The following is a 16,700-nucleotide window of genomic DNA, read 5'->3' on the forward strand; positions in this document are numbered from 1 at the left end:
TGGTGATGGCAATGGCGACAGCAAGAACCTAAACTCTACACTTGCTGTGTGTTAAGGACTGGGCTTAGCCATTTCATGCATTATCTCATAAAATCCTTCAAACCTTAAGATATATTATTGCTACACTCACTTGACAAGTAAGATGAGCTTCAGAGAAGTCAAGTAAGTGGCAGAACCAGGATTAAAACCCAAATCCTTTTTTACTTCGTAGTTCTTGCTTTTTCACTCAGTTATTCATTCAATATATATAGGGCACCTACTTTGTGCCAAGCATCTAAGTAGACAATTATTCATTGCCAAAGGCAGCAAGAACTGCTGAAAACTGGAACCAGTTTACTTAGTTAATATCTTTAGAATATGTCAGCTATCTTTGCATTGCAAATGTCAATACTAGGAACATCCCTCAGACAAGAAACAGAAAACTGGATGTCCTAAAAGGGAGAGTAAACCCAGATTTAAGAATTATTATGTAGATTTTGCCTGAAGCAGAGCTGAACAACTCAAGGTTAAAATGGCTTGTGCTACACACTTTTGGAAAGGAACCTGTTAATATGGCTCAATAGCCATAAAAATGTCCATTAAATTTGATAAGGTAATCTCAGTTTTGGAAATCTATTTTAAAAAAGTTATGGAAAATATGGAAAAATCATATGCAAAAAAATGATTTATGGCAGTGCTATTTATAGTACCTTAAGGTAGAAACAACCTATGGCCCAAAAAGAAGGGAATGATAACCAAGCTTGTTAATGAAATAATTTAAAAGAATTAAAAGCATAAGGATTATGTAGCTACCTTTAAAAATGTATACTTACAAGACATAGTGAAGAAAGCAGAATTCAAAATTGTCTTCTATGATTACAAATATGTAAAAAGTGCTTTATAAAAAAGATTATAAGTAAATACTTTGAAATTATAATATTTGCTGTTTAGGTAGAATCACAGGTAGGGTCTGTCCTCTCATTTTTGGTAACATTGTTTCTTTCAGAATTTCAGAATAATTTTCTTAATGGTATATGCCTTCAAGATTAGAAAGATTAGAATCAAGTGCTACCTTCCAACAACTAGTGAAGACATTTACAGTTAAAACTATAAAGGGCTGAAAAGCCTTAAATCAGAGGCTAGTCAATTATTCAGAAAACTGAAACAGAAAAATGTCATTATAGAAAGGAAGCAGTCCCCACTTGGTGACCACACATAGTAATAGCAACAACAGGGTTAACTTCAAACCCAAAGAAACAAATCCAGGAAAGTGGACACTGAAGCAGAAGAAGGAACTTAAAGGACAAGGTGGAGCCACCGTGTACACCGGCCTCAGTCTCATCTCGGGCACAGGGAAAATACCACAGGCAGTGCTGGGAAGGAGGCAGTTGCTTACTCCAATAACTTCTGCCCTGAATCAGCACACTCACACTCACACAGAAAGCCATCTCTGCCTTCTCTGATGCTCCTGGCATCCTCTCAGTGACACAGTAAACTGTACATGGCATTCCACCAACCAGAACAAGTTATTTATTTTCCTACCACCTCTGAACAGAGCAAACCGACATTCATAATGATGATCCTAGGGGCTGCAAAATCTTCTGGTGATGGGAAAAGATTAGATCAGTTAGTCTAAAACCTAGCTGAACTTCAGAATCACTTGAAGCCCTTTTTCTTAGGGCTTTGCCCTAAGAAAAAGGGCATTTGGTTTTAGTGGGGTTTTTTTGGTTTGTTTTTTTTTTTTTTTGGTAGTCAAGAATCTATATTTTCAACAAGCACCCTGGGGATTACAGACATTTAGACTGGACTAAACTATACATGGTATAATTTTAGTGTTTAATGCAGCTCATAGTATTTTAATCTACCCAAATCAATGCACATTCTTATCAGAATATTTCAGCAGAATATCCATTCCCCAACCATGCCATAAAACAGAATATTTACTATACCTGGTAATCCAGCATGCAGAAGCTTGGAAAAAACTGACAAATGCGGGATTCAAAAAAATAGGGGAAAATCCAGAAAATGGGTAGTTCTTTGTGATTGTTATCTAGTGGATCACAAAAAAGGGGAAAGAAAATAAGAAACTGTTATTAAAGAAAAAATAGAAAGCTGCCTCTGGTATCGTGAGAAACTGCAATTGTTCAACACATTTAAATCTCACCCAAAAAGAGAGAATGTTTACCACAGTGCCATTTACAACCTTTCCCAAAGGTCGGTGGAAATATTCTTTTCTGTATGGACATAGCTACAAAGGGCATGTAAAAATAACCCTTATGTGTATATTACTATAGTCTAGGTAAAGGCAAAGATATTACCCAAAAAGTAGAAAATGAAAAAGGAGTATCACTCTGAAGCACAAAAGTAGTCATGATATAGTGGAAGGAACCCTGGACTGCAAGGCAGAGAGCGTTGGGTCTGAACCCTAGCTCTGCCACAACTCGTTATTTTGGTTTTCAGGGATGAATCAGCCTTTTCTTAATCATGGAAGATTCTTAAAAACAATCTTATCAAAATTAGTTTTTTTGTAGGTTTTTTTTTTTTTTTTAAAGATGGGGTCTTGCTCTGTTGCCCAGGCTAGAGTCACAGCTCACTGCAACCTCAAACTCCTGGGCTCAAGCGATTCTTCTGCCTCAGCTTCCCGAGTAGCTGGGACCACAGGTATGCACCACAGTGCCTGGCTAGTTTTTTCTATTTTTTGTAGAGACAGAGTCTCACTCTTGCTCAGGCTGAGCAATCCTTCCTCCTCAGCCTCCCAAAGTGCTGGGACTATAGGCGTGAGCCATCAGGCCCAGCCTCAAAATTAGTTTTTATGAGAAACAGGGACCATAACTATTATATTATTTACAGAGTAACCAGTATAGCCTAAGCACTATGCTAGGTACTTTCTATACATTGTCTCTTTATAGTAACCCCTAGAGTTAGATATTAAAAATCCCATTTTACAGATGGTGAAACTGAAGCCTCAAGCTATCAAGTTCATGTAGCTAATAAGTGGCAGAACAGGAAGTGAAGCCCACAAAAGCTCTTTATTGCTTCCCCAATAACATTGATTTTATTCACTCTGATTAGAGGACTTAAGAACAGAAAGTAAGTGAAATACTTAACAATATTAGTCATGTTTTAGATTTCATTTGCATTCTGTTCCCAAAGCTCACTATTTATGTAACACAATTAATGGAGAAGCTTGATGACACAATTCCTGACACTTTTACAATTTATCAACTTGCAAGCTAGAAACTATTTCTAAAAAACGAGTGTATGGACTAATTAGATAATTACATAATATACTTTGAAGTCCTAAGCCACTTTAAACATAGTAATAACCCCCAGCGAATAATCTACCTTTAGGGCTGGGAATCTGTGTCACTGATAACCACTATTAGTCTAGTGGATATCCAACCTCCACACTCAAATGTGGGCAATGTTTAAAGCTCTGGGCCTGAGGGTGGGTGCCCTCTTAGAGTTCTGGGTAAGACCTTAGGCACAGAGAATGTAAGGTCCATAGGGCAGAGATACACATCTGCTTTCACTAATCTATTCCTAGTATCTAAACAGTTCCTGGCACATAGTAGCCATTCAGTAAATATTTATTGAACGAATGACAACAGTTCACTGTTGTTCTTCCTCATGTCCCACTAACCCCACAAAAAATATTTTACCTTCAAGGCATTTTAAAAACACATGATTAGAATAACACAAAGTCTATCATGATAGACACATCATCAAATAAGACTGTTTTAAAGAAGAGAGGAGAACCCAAGACATGTATTTTATATCAGTGCTCTGATTCACTGAGCTCAGCTACTATTTGACAGGAAGTAGATACATAGATACGTGTTTATTTTGAAGTAATAAATTACACACCTTGGCTTTGACCTTCTTTCCACATAGCAATTAACTTCTTAAATGTAACAGCCAGAGGTTCAACCAAGCCACCAAAAGGAGGATCTGTCACCATAATGACTCCTTTGCCTTCATCTTCCTGTAAAAATGCTCTGCATACTTCAAGGGCAGCCTGGAACAAATAAAAATTCATTTCTAAACTAGGACCAGAGAGAGGCATTTCATCCTATTTGAAGGAGAATGCACTAGATTCAGTGCTGGAAACTTTACCAAGTCATCCTGCCTCTGCAGCATCCCTCAGTAACACCCTGAAGCCACTCAGTCAGCCCTCAGAAGATTTTATCTTTGGGTTCCTTGATAAGCAGTTTTTAAAACTGCAAATTCAAATGCCATCACTAACAAAAAGCTACACATTTCAAATGGTTAAATTAAAAAACTAAATTTAGTAACCTCAAAGAGAGAAACTCATTACCCACAAAAACCACCTAAAATGTTAAATTCAATTCAACAAACAGAAGCAGGGATGGTGCTGAACACTGGGGACACAAAGAGGAATCAGACATATTTTTTTCCTATCTGGATGAGTTCAGTTTAGTAACAGTTACAAATTACCAGTTAAACATGCACATGTTTTTGAATATCAGGTAAATGACAGGCATATTTGAACATGCACAGTAAGTCAATAAACGAAAGTTCACGAATGACAAAGCTTATCCAGTCCGAGAAACCATGCTATTAACATGTTTTCCCAACAGGTTAACTTGAGCGTTATTAGTAATCGTAAAGTCAACATTAACAAAAATATTTAACATTTTTTGCTTTGGGTGCAGTTATTAAGAGATACACCTACAACAGTATCTCCAGTCTACTGACTTGGAAGTAGTTTTCAAGTCCAGTCTTCTCTCGATATCCATGGGGGATGGTTCTAGAACCTCCCACATACACCAAAATGCTTAAGTCCCTGACATACAAGGTCATAATGTTTGTGTATAACCTACACAAAACCTCCTGTATAGTTTAAATCATCTCTAGATGACTCATAACACCTAACACAATGTAAATGCTATATTGTTTAGAGAATGACAAGAAAAAAAGTCTGTACATGTTCAGTACAGATGCCACCATACATTTTTTTCTTTAAATATTTTTGATCCACAGCTGAGTCCACAGATGTGAAACCCACAGATGCAGAAGGCCAACTGCACTCATCTATAAAAGTAAGTCAGCACAAATATACACAATGGCACAAGATTTTAAAGTTTCAAGGCATTTTAAACTTTAATAAGCCTATATGTACTTTATAATCAAATACATTTTGTTATACTACTAAATCAATTTAGAAGACCCAACTGATGAGAGGAAAAACACCACAATCCTTTTTCCCTAGGAGAGTCTTTATTAACTTCCTACTGAAACTCCTACAGCCGACGATGGTATGTCAAGAAGGTTAATCATTTTTCAAGTGCTACCTGGCACTTCCTTAACCTGCTTACATGAACAAGGACTTAAAGCACAGATGATGACATTGAAAACCTTCAAATTCCTTAGAGTTAAAAAAGTATAAAAAGAAAATACACAAGTAAATGATCCCCAAACTCCCGATTTAAAAAAAAAAAAATTAAAGAATATTTTTTTTCCAGGTAAGAATCAATAGCATCATGGCCCGTCATGAGTTGCTGAGGGTCCTTATGTTGACCACCTATGGGAAACAGGTGCTTGTTACCCCACCAATGTGGACAGTAACTTGAGCCTTTCCTTCATCTCAGTTATCACAAAAATAATGTGTGGCATTTTAATTAGCTATCCTCTACATATACTTTAACGCTTTTTACCATTAAGGCATATGATATTTTTTTAATACCTTAAAGACTATATGATTTGCAGTGAGAAAATCCTGTGTGGGGAACTCTTGCTTTTTAATGTAGTGGACTGCAAGTTGCTGAGGTGCAGCAGCAGAGTCTTCTATCGTCCTAAGTACCCTGTACAGCCTCCCAGGCATCGAGCAGACACTTAAATACTTAGTGATTGATTCGTGGTTGGTAAATCTCTACTGAGAAACTTGACTCCAGGAGTAGGTAGAAAAACGGCAGATAATAAAATCATTAAAACAATGGGTTTCTGCAGATCAATCTCTATAGCTGCTATTTAGAGGCTGCTGCTAAAATATAGAGTAAGGAAAACCTTAGCTGGACGGCTGTTTTCTTCAGGGAAAGATAAAGTAGCCTTCAAGCTTGGCAGCTTATTCCAACCATTATTTTAGAAACTTATAAGGTAATTCCCTACAAACTTTCAATAGTAAGTTACACAGAATGTCCTAGAAAAAGCCTAATTATGTGTTACTTTAAAAAAATAAATGAAATTGCTAGCCAACCAATATGCATTTAAATGTAATTTAACCCTTATTTTGTCTTTATTATTCAAAATTAAAAAGCAAAATCATGGTATGGTATTAAGTACAAATAAACAATAACAACAAAAAACCCTAACCCACTATTCCTCATCTACTCTGAGGTCAAGGCCCCACGGTTTCTTTTTTTTCTTCTTCGTTTTTTTTTTTTTTTCTATTTTTTCTTTTCTATGACTTGGGAAGGGCCCCACAGTTTCAAGAACCATACTGGACACCCCCATGTCAGTATCCCGCCAGCCCCACAAACTCATCACTTTCCAACTTCACTACCCTGTTTTGAAGAATAAAATACAAACCCAGGCCAGACCACTAAGTCAGCTTTGACTTCTCCCCAGTACACTTCACACAGTCTGTGAAATGCCTACAGAATCCAGTTCTTTTCTCTCTTTCCCCACTGCCACTGTCCTGCCTGAGAAGACCCTCATCGTTCACTGGCAAGTCAAGTCCCTGCTCTCCTTCATGTTCATCTAATCGGTTCTCAAATCCTAGTGATTACCAACCACATAAACCTTTTGGGAAACAGTGAAATACATCTAATTCTAACTATTTATTTCAGTACTTGGTTTTAATGGCTATCATGGCTGAAAAACATATATCCCAATGCTAAATTAATTCAAATGGAAGAAGTGCTATACTTATTAAATCAGGGAACTCATTTTTCAACCCCCCTTTCATTTCCTCAATGCTGACATTTCTAGTCTTGCTTGGTTTTTATTCTATCATTAACTAATATCTCAAAACACAATATATAGTTAGGCTGGGTTCACAATTTTTAAAAAATTTACATATATGCATATATCTATGGGTTGTCTTCTCAATAATTTCAAAACATTTTTGGCCAACCTCCTGTCAGGTATCATTACTTGGCTGGTTATAGATTTTATTTTGTAATAGGAATGACAAAGAGCTCATACTGGGAGAAGTATCAGCTCTGCTATATTGTTTATTCTCAGTGACATAATTAACATATTGAAAGAAGCTTTTTTTTAAGCCACTGCCCCCTTTGTTTTAAAGAGTTTTTTTTTTGTTTTGTTTTGTTTTTTTTATGGGTGTTAGGTTCACAGCAAAAGTGAGAGGAAGGTATAGAGATTTCCCATACACCCCCTGCCCTGACACATGCATTTAATTACAGTGCAGTAAGTCTACAAAGGAGCACTTGACCTTGTTGGGGATGGGGAGATCAGGGGAGGCTGGAAGAAGTGATTTGGAACAAAGTTCTGAAAGATGAATGGAAAATATCAAGGCAAAGAGAGAACAGAGGCCAGCAGGAACAGACTGGGCCTTCCTATGGTGGAAAGAACCTGACTAGTTGAAGAGCAAAGCCCTGTGCCCGGCACACAAATACTAAAGCGGGGGACAACCCCCTGGGCCTTCGTAAGAATGTAGGTCTTCATCCAAAAAGCAATGAAAAGTCATAAAAAGGGAGTAACAAAATCACTTCTAGATGCTCAATAAACACTCAGTGAATGAACAAAAATAAATACCAATACATGGCAGAAGAGCCACAATTTGATCTTGAAGGAATTTAGAAAAATAACAAAGAGGGTACTCTGGAATTTGTTATTCCACAATAAGAGAAGAAAGAGATAACAGTCATAATTCTTACCTTTCCATCAAAGAAATGATGGTTAAACATGTTATAATGGCAAAAACTATCCTCCATATAAAACTGTGAATACCTGCAAAATAATATATTATGGGCATTACTTGCTCAGTCATAGCTATAAAGTAAATAAAAAATAACAAATTATTTTCCCAAGTTTAATAAACCAGTAGCAAAATTACAGAATACTCATATATAAAACACGCATGTTCCTATGGACCAGAATATTACACATAAACAATCAGGTTACTGATAGATTATTATACAATTTAAGTTTGTGATGTGTTGGCAATTAAAATACATCTTTCATGGTTAATAATTTTAAGAAAAGTACTAAATCAACATTTCTGCTCAACAGCTATTAATCATTTTCATCTGTAGTTAACAAAAAGTATTTAATCAAAGTTTTTCTTGCCTAATGCAGATAAGTTTAGTAAAACATGCTTCTCAATATAAAAGAAAAAGAAGTATGTGCATTTCACATTTACTGAATTAGTGCCAGGAAAGAGCAACATTTATTTACTGATTGAATTATTTTATTCTTCTAGCATACAACTTTAAAATGCCATCAGCAATGAATGAGAGTACCAGCTTTGGGTTTTAACATTTTAGAAGTTTTTCCTAATTTACCAGGCAAAACTCATACCACATTATGATTTAAATTTGCATTTGATTACTTACAAGACTTAGTTTTCTATATCCCTTAATTGTATTTATACTATCTGTTCATTTTTCCCATTTATGTATAAGGGTTTTAATGTATTTCTTGCTGATTTCTGAGTTTTTCATATAATATACATTATATCTTTGTTATCTCAATAGGATTTTGTACCTTGACTATTTTATCATAAATAATTCACATATGAACCACATCATCCTTCTTAGAAATTCAAAACCTAGCAGAAAGACTGAAAAAAAATCAGAGACACATCCTTACTTATATGACTTCTCGAACCAAATCATGACAGTGGCACTTCTTTGCTTGAACTTCTACTCTCAGTTGTCTGTTACTATCTACAACTGATTGATCAACCATGGTGAATGTTTAATACAATAGACAGCCAGGCACGGTGGCACACAACTGTGGTCCCAGATACTTAGGAGGCTGAAGCAGGAGGATCACTTAAGCCAGGGAGTTCGAGATCAACCTGGGCAACATAGTGAAACACTGTATTGTTTTTTTAATTAAAAAAAAAAATGTAACAGGCAGCACATGTTTATCCTCTTCCTATTACACTGTGGTTAAGTGCACAGGCTCAAGGTTTCAATAATGAATCTCTTATTAGCTGTACAACCTTAGTAAGTTACCTAACCCTTCTAAGCCTCAGTTTCTACATCTACAAAATGGTAAAAATAATAGCTTCTACCTCATAGGACTTGATAAGAATGAGATAATGTACATAAAATGCTTAATACAATACCACCTGTATAGCATATACTAAAATGTTAAGTATCGTTATTTTAAATAAATAAAGCTATAAAGATTTCTGTCTTAATGCCCCTACTATTAGGGAATTACATTAATGTTCACTGAAATATAATCTAAACCTATTTCTTCTTGTTCTGAAGAGATGGAAGAACAAATCGCTGCTCACCACTCCCAGTACAACATCCTTTAAAACACTGTCAGCACATCTGATTTCATAAAACATAAATTTATACTGAAGAAATAAACAAAAGGCTTAGATAACTGAAAAATATTAAAACATTCCAAAAACTATGAGGCAATGTCAACTACCATTAAGCAAATATCCTCCTATTTAACTAAATTTCGAATAACCGATTTAAAAAAAAGTATATCAATACCAGTACAGCCCTGGGTCAACTATCACTTGAGGGTTTTCTTCTCTCTTGCACTGCTTTATGAGTATGAGCAAAGGAAAATATAATCCCCTTTAAATTTAATCCTCATTTTTTTCATTGCTTCACAAAGACACAATAGTCATTTTTAAAAATTAAAAAAGAAAATTTGATTTACATAAAGTTCAGCACAGCATACCTGTCCAACACATTCTGGGCAGCAGTGTGCAGAGACAGAGAGAGAAAAAAGCCAAGATTTCAGTTCTAAGTTTCCATCAAACATAAACAAGGGAGCATAATTATTCATATTTTAAATTATGAGAAGCCACTCAATGTTGCCCTCTTAAAATGAAATTGGCCACAAAGAATTATTCTCTCCATTGAATAAGGCAAACAAAACCAATCAGAAATGCATGCACTTGAAAACTGCTCAAAAGGACATTCATTTAATTTGGCCATTCATTCTCTTTAAATGAGAGTCAGTTACCAAGTGTGAAACATGCTCTACACACAGGAAATGTAATCAAGAACTGAATAAAATTAGTTCATGAAATGAACCTAAGAAATTCATTTTTTTGACATAACTTTATTTGGATAATAGTTTGCCAAATAGAGTTTCACATCTTTCCTGCTAAAATTAGAGCATATAGAAATCTATCTTAGCAAATGTTAACTTCATCTTATGCCCCCTAAAAAGGATATTTATAGCACATCTACATAGAACACTGGAGTTTGAGGCAGTTCTGCAGCCTTGGATAGACCTTTTGGAAAGCAACATGAAACCAAAGTCAAAGTGCCAAAAGTAACTATTCACTACCACTCTACACCACACACGAATTTTTTTCCTGATGTAATTGTGGTCTTTGAGAAAAATCTGAACCAACCACACCTTCCATCATACTGTAAATACAGGCAACAGCCTGAGCTCATTCTGGCTACTAATGTGTTTCAATAAACCAGTTCTCTCTTAACATCTAACCTTAACCTTAGACAGAACTGACTCAGCAACAGATCACATTATCAAAGAAACTAAGCTAAGACATCTCCAAGAGAACACCATCAGTTTTTATTTGCAATGCACATACAGAAGTTTACAGACATGAAAAGAAAACAAGTATCAATATATTCTATAAGTCATAAAATATCCACATCCCCTGCCCCCTACCAGGAGATTTCAATTTTAAGTGCAAAAAAGGAAAAACCGAAAGGGATGGCATTATAGGCAAGACAGTTAAAAGGTCATATAAATCTTTCAAATTAAAAGTAAATCCAGGCCGGGCACAGTGGCTCACGCCTGTAATCCTAGCACTCTGGGAGGCCGAGGCAGGTGGATCGCTCGAGGTCAGGAATTCGAGACCAGCCTGAGCAAGAGCGAGACCCCATCTCTACTAAAAATAGAAAGAAATTATCTGGCCAACTAAATATATATATAGAAAAAATTAGCCGGGCATGGTGGCGCATGCCTGTAGTCCCAGCTACTCGGGAGGCTGAGGCAGTAGGATCGCTTAAGCCCAAGAGTTTGAGGTTGCTGTGAGCTAGGCTGACGCCACGGCACTCACTCTAGCCCAGGCAACAGAGTGAGACTCTGTCTTAAAAAAAACAAAACAAAACAAAACAAAACAAAAAAACAGTAAATCCAGCAAGGTGAAGAGTTCTGGAGATTAGTTACAAACAGTGTGAATGTACTTAACATCTCTGAACTGTATACTTAAAAATGGCTAAGATAGTAAATGTTATATGTACAGTGGACCCTTGAACAACACAGGAGTGAGGGTCACCGACACCCTACACACACAGTAAAAAATCCAAGTATAATTTTTGACTCTCTAAAAACTTAACTACTAATAACCTACTGATGACTGGAAGCCATGAACAGTCGATTAACACATACTTTGTATGTTATATGTATTATATACTGTATTCTTACAATAAAGTTAGCTAGAGAAAAGAAAATGTTATTGAGAAAATTATACAGAAGAGAAAATGTATTTACTTTTCATTAAAGTGGATCACCATAAAGGTCTTCATATTCATTATCTTCACATTGAGTAGGCAGAGGAAGATGAGGAAGAGGAGGGGTTGGTCTTGCTGTCTCAGGGGTGGCAGAGACGGAAGAAAATCCGCTTATAAGTGGACCCTCACAGTCCAAACCCACGTTGTTCAAGGGTCAATTGTAGTTTTGCACAATATTTTAAAAAAGTAAATCAAGGCTCTAGCAATAAACACTATAAGATGAAATTAAGGAAACAATTTCATTTGTAGTGGCACCAAAAAGAATACAACATTTTAGAAATAAATTTAACAAAAGTAGTACAAGACTTATATACTGAAAACTACATGATTATTGTTTAAAGAAATTAAAGAAATCCTAAATAAATGAAAAGACATCTCATGTTCATGGAATGAAAAACTTAATATTAACATGGCAATACTCCTCAAATTGATCTACAAATTCAGTGCAATCCCTATAAAAATCCCAGCTGGCTTTTTTATAGAAACTGACAAGCTGATGCTAACATTCGTATGGAAATGCAAGATACCCAGAATAGCCAAAACAATCTTGTAAAGAAGAACAAAATAGGAAGACTCTCACTTCCTGATTTCAAAATTTACTATAAAGCAACAGTAATCAAGACTGTTTGAGATTGGGATAAGGACAAAGATCAACACAATAGAATTTGGAGTCCAGAAATAAATCCACACATTTATGATTTGGTTTTCAATAGAGTACCAAGACAATTCAATGGGAAAGAACAGTCTTTTCAATAAACGGTGCTGGGGCAACTGGTCATCCATATGCAAATGAAATTGGACCCCCACCTCATACAATATAAAAAAATTAGTTCAAAATAGATCAAAGACCTAAATGAAAGAGCAAAAATTATAAAACTCTTAGACAAAAACAGGTACCCGTGACCTTGGATTAGGCAAGAGTTTTTTTAAGATATGACACCTAAAACACAAGCAACTAAGGAAAAAAGAGAAAAACTGGACTTCATCAAAAGTGAAAACCCATAGAATGGGAGAAAATATTTACAAATCATATATCTAATAAGAGTCTAGTATCCAGAGTATATTAAGAACTCTCTCAACTCAAGAATAAAAATACAAAATAACCAATTAAAAAAATGGGTAAAGGTTTGAATAGACATTTTTCCAAATGTGGTATTTTGTTATGGCAGCCCTAGTAAACTAATATAATACCCAAGAGAGCTGAAAACCCATGTTGACAAGAAATTTATACACAAATGTTCATAGCAGCATTATTCATAATAGCTGAAAAGTAAAAGCAATGAATGAATGAAGAACAGAGAAACAAAATTGTTCAGCCATAAAATGGAATGAAGGACTGATACATGCTAACACATGGATGAATCTTGAAAACATTATGCTAAAAGACAAACAAATGGCCCATAACCACATAAAAAGATGCTAACATCATTAGCCATCAGTGGAATGCAAAGCAAAACCACAATAAAACACTTCAAAAAGACGGATAATAATAAATATTGGCAAGGATGTGGAAAAACTGGAACCCTCATATACTCCTGGTGGGAATATAATACAGTATGGCCACCTTGGAAAATAGTTTGGCAGTTCCTCAAGAAGTTAAACATAGGGTTACCATATAACCCAGCAATTCTACTTCTAGGTATACTTGTCATGGGCTGAACTGTGTCCCCCCAAAATCCTTATGTTGAAGCCCTAACCATTAGTACCTCAGAATGTGACTATTTGGAAACAGGATCTTTAAAGTGGTGATTAAGTTAAAATGAGGCCATTAGTGTGGGCCTTAATCCAATCTAACTGGTGTCCTTACAAAAGGGAATGTAGACATGGAAAGAGGCACCAGGGATGCACACACACACACAGAGAAAACCATGTGAGCAGACAGAGAGGTGCCCGTCTGAAAGCCAAGGAGAAAGGCCTCAGGACAAACCAAACCTGCTGAAACCTTGATCTTGGACTTCCAGCCTCCGAAACTGTGAGGGAATAAATTTCTGTTGTTTAAGCCACCCAGTCTGTGGTATTTTGTTATGGCAGCCCTAGCAAACTAATATAATATCCAAGAAAGCTGAAAACCTATGTTCACATGAAATTTATACACAAATGGTCATAACAGCATTATTCATAATAGCCAAAAAGTAGAAGCAATAAATGAGTGACAAATCAAGAAACAAAATTATTCAGCCATAAAACGGAATAAAGGACTAATACATGCTAAAACATGGATGAACCCTGAAAACATTATGCTAAGTGAAAGAAGTCAGACACAAAAAGCCACATACGATTTCACTTACATAAAACATACAGAATAGGTACCTCCATAAAGACAGAAAGTAGATTTGTGGTTGCCAAAGGCTGGAGGTAGAGAAAATGGGAAGCAACTGCTCATTGGGAGAGTGTTTCTTTCGGAGGTGAGGAAAATATTCTGGAATTAGACAGTGATGATGGTTGCACAACCTTGTGAATATACTAAAAATGCTGTTATATGTATGTAAAATATATCTCAACTTAAAAAAAATGCCTGAAATTATATATAGCAAGTAGGAAAAAAAGACTACATATTATATCTACTTTTGAAAATGTTTATATCATAAAAAGGTTTTAAAAAGTCAAATCCATGTTTTGGATGGCAAAATTAAAGATCACTTTTCCTTTTTTTTTTTTTTGAGACAGAGTCTCACTCTGTTGCCTGGGCTAGAGTGCCTTGGTGTCAGCCTAGCTCACAGCAACCTCAAACTCCTGGGCTCAAGCGATCCTACTGCCTCAGCCTCCCGAGTAGCTGGGACTACAGGCATGTGCCACCATGCCTGGCTAATTTTTTCTACATATTTTTAGTTGTCTGGTTAATTTCTTTCTGTTTTTTAGTAGAGACGGGGTATCACTCTTGCTCAGGCTGGTCTTGAACTCCTGACCTCAAGCAATCCTTCCGCCTTGGCCTCCCAGAGTGCTAGGATTACAGGCGTGAGCCACTGCGCCCAGCCAAGATCACTTTTCCTTTAAAAAAAAAAAAAAAAAAGTAAACCAGGGATCCTTGCAATTTGAACAAGTTCTTTGAGATGACACACAATGATTTTTTTCCTAGTTTCTTTCTGAATAAATCACTCCATCACAACTAGCTTGAAAAAAAGCTTGTCTTTAATGAAATCAAAATCTTTATATAACTTTTAATATAAATTCAAAGTACTATTGGAAAGATAACACTGTATAGTTTTCACTGAAGTAAAAATGCCAAAAGTAGGAATTTGAGTGCTGTTGACAACTGTATATTTTGTCTTGAATAATTCAGTTATAGACATCTAATTTTTTATCTCTCAACCACTTATATCCCCATTCTTTAAGTCAAGTACCTATTTCCTGGGGAAAACCCACTTGACGTGGTTGATCGGGGGCTGGCCAGAGCACCCAATCTGTCAGGCCACAGTGATAGTTCTGTGATAAGCATGTGACCCCAGCCAAGCTAATCAGAGCACTCTCTGGAGTTTTGCTGTTGAAGCTCTCAGGAAAGACTACCACTTTCCACTGGGCAGTTAAGCTGAGACTATGTGTTAAGTTTAAATCTGCTGCCACCAAAGGCCCTGGCAATGTGAAGGAAACTGTCCTAGAACAAAGCTAATATACAAAGAAAGACAGAATGAGAGATGAAGAAAGATGGAGCCCTTACAACATTGTGTGAGCTCCTTGATCTCAACTGGACTAAAGCCTACTATATCCTAGACTCCAGTAACGTGAACCAATAAATTCTTTTACATGAATGGATTTCCGAGACTCCAGCAAAAGATTCCTAATTTGAATGCCTTATTCTAAATATACAAATAACCTAGAAACCAGTTATCGATTCATTTGAAAATCTTTGTGGAACAAAAGGGAATAGAGGGAGAAATGGAGAGATAGAAGGATCACAAGAGAGAAACGGACTATATAAGAAAGGCTTATACACAAGTTCAAAAGCAAAGTTCTTTCCAAAGGATAATTTAATTTTTGGAGCCAGAATGCCTGGGTTTGCATTCTGGCTTGGCCACTTATAAACTGTGACTTTGGTCCAGTTATTTAAGCTCTTTACAGCTCGGTTTTTTCATATGGAAAATGAGGATGATAATGGCATCTATCTTACAGGGCAACTAGGGCTATTGTGAGGAATGATTCAGAGCAGGGCCTGACATGTGACACGAACTCAATGAATATTATTATTCATTATGAATAAGGAATAATTAATAACACATTATTAATAAGCTATTATTAATGTTGGCATTATCAGAACCCAAAAGTTAAACATCTACCTTTAAAATAATGTATTCATAATAATTTAATAATACTTTAGAAAAGGAACACAGAATTTAAGAAAAGAACTTGATATATCAATGCTTATCCATATAATGGAATATTATACAGCCATAAGAGGAATGAAGTAGCATTGCATGCAACAACATGGATGAAGACATGATGCTGAAAGAAGCCAGACACAAAGGTCACATACTGCATGATTCCATTTATATAATATGTCCAGAATATGCAAATCCACAGAGACAGAAAGTGTTTGTCAGGGGAAATGAATGTGGAGTTTCTTTTCAGCGTGATGGAAATGTTCTAGAAGTACATAGCGGTGATGATTGCACAATATAATGAATATACACCCAAAATCACAGAAATATACAGTTTAATATTATGTGAATTATATCTCAATTACAAAAATAAACTAAGTTTATCTTTAAGAAGTCTGTATAATCATTTTGGCCAGGATCACTCATGCCAAGCAGATGTTAGTAAACTGTGCCAGTTCTGTTAACAAGGGTTGAGTGGTTAACAGGCTAGTCCTGTTAATAAGGAATGAGAAAGTGAAGGTCCTTTCTGACTAATGCAGTTGCTTGTATCAGACAACATAAAGTAGACTTGGAAATCTAAAGAAAAATAAATCATATAAAAGCTATACTTTTTAATGTGACATTTTACACTTTAAAAATCTGTCTGCCTTATTTTTAGGGAGAGAAAGCATATTTAATTCCATAGACTGTCTCCAAGAAATACTAGAATATTGGCCAAATAGACTCTGTCAGCTCTAAA

General features: G+C 35.8%; 1 protein-coding gene across 2 annotated transcripts in view; it reads right to left on the bottom strand.

The window, feature by feature from the left end:
- The window catches only part of ZCCHC4 (zinc finger CCHC-type containing 4), a 47,672-nt gene that overhangs the window by 12,143 nt on the left and 18,829 nt on the right, over positions 1–16,700 (bottom strand). For both annotated transcript variants that reach the window (XM_069494550.1, XM_069494549.1), the window contains exons 6-8: positions 7,839–7,911; positions 3,847–3,997; positions 1,929–2,029 (exon numbers count right to left, since the gene is read on the bottom strand). In XM_069494550.1, coding sequence (XP_069350651.1) covers positions 1,929–2,029; positions 3,847–3,997; positions 7,839–7,911 — 325 coding nt within the window. The remainder of the gene's footprint in view (positions 1–1,928; positions 2,030–3,846; positions 3,998–7,838; positions 7,912–16,700) is intronic.

The sequence above is a fragment of the Eulemur rufifrons genome, chromosome 19 (genome assembly GCF_041146395.1).
Source record: "Eulemur rufifrons isolate Redbay chromosome 19, OSU_ERuf_1, whole genome shotgun sequence".
In the NCBI taxonomy this organism is placed as follows: Eukaryota; Metazoa; Chordata; class Mammalia; order Primates; family Lemuridae; genus Eulemur; species Eulemur rufifrons.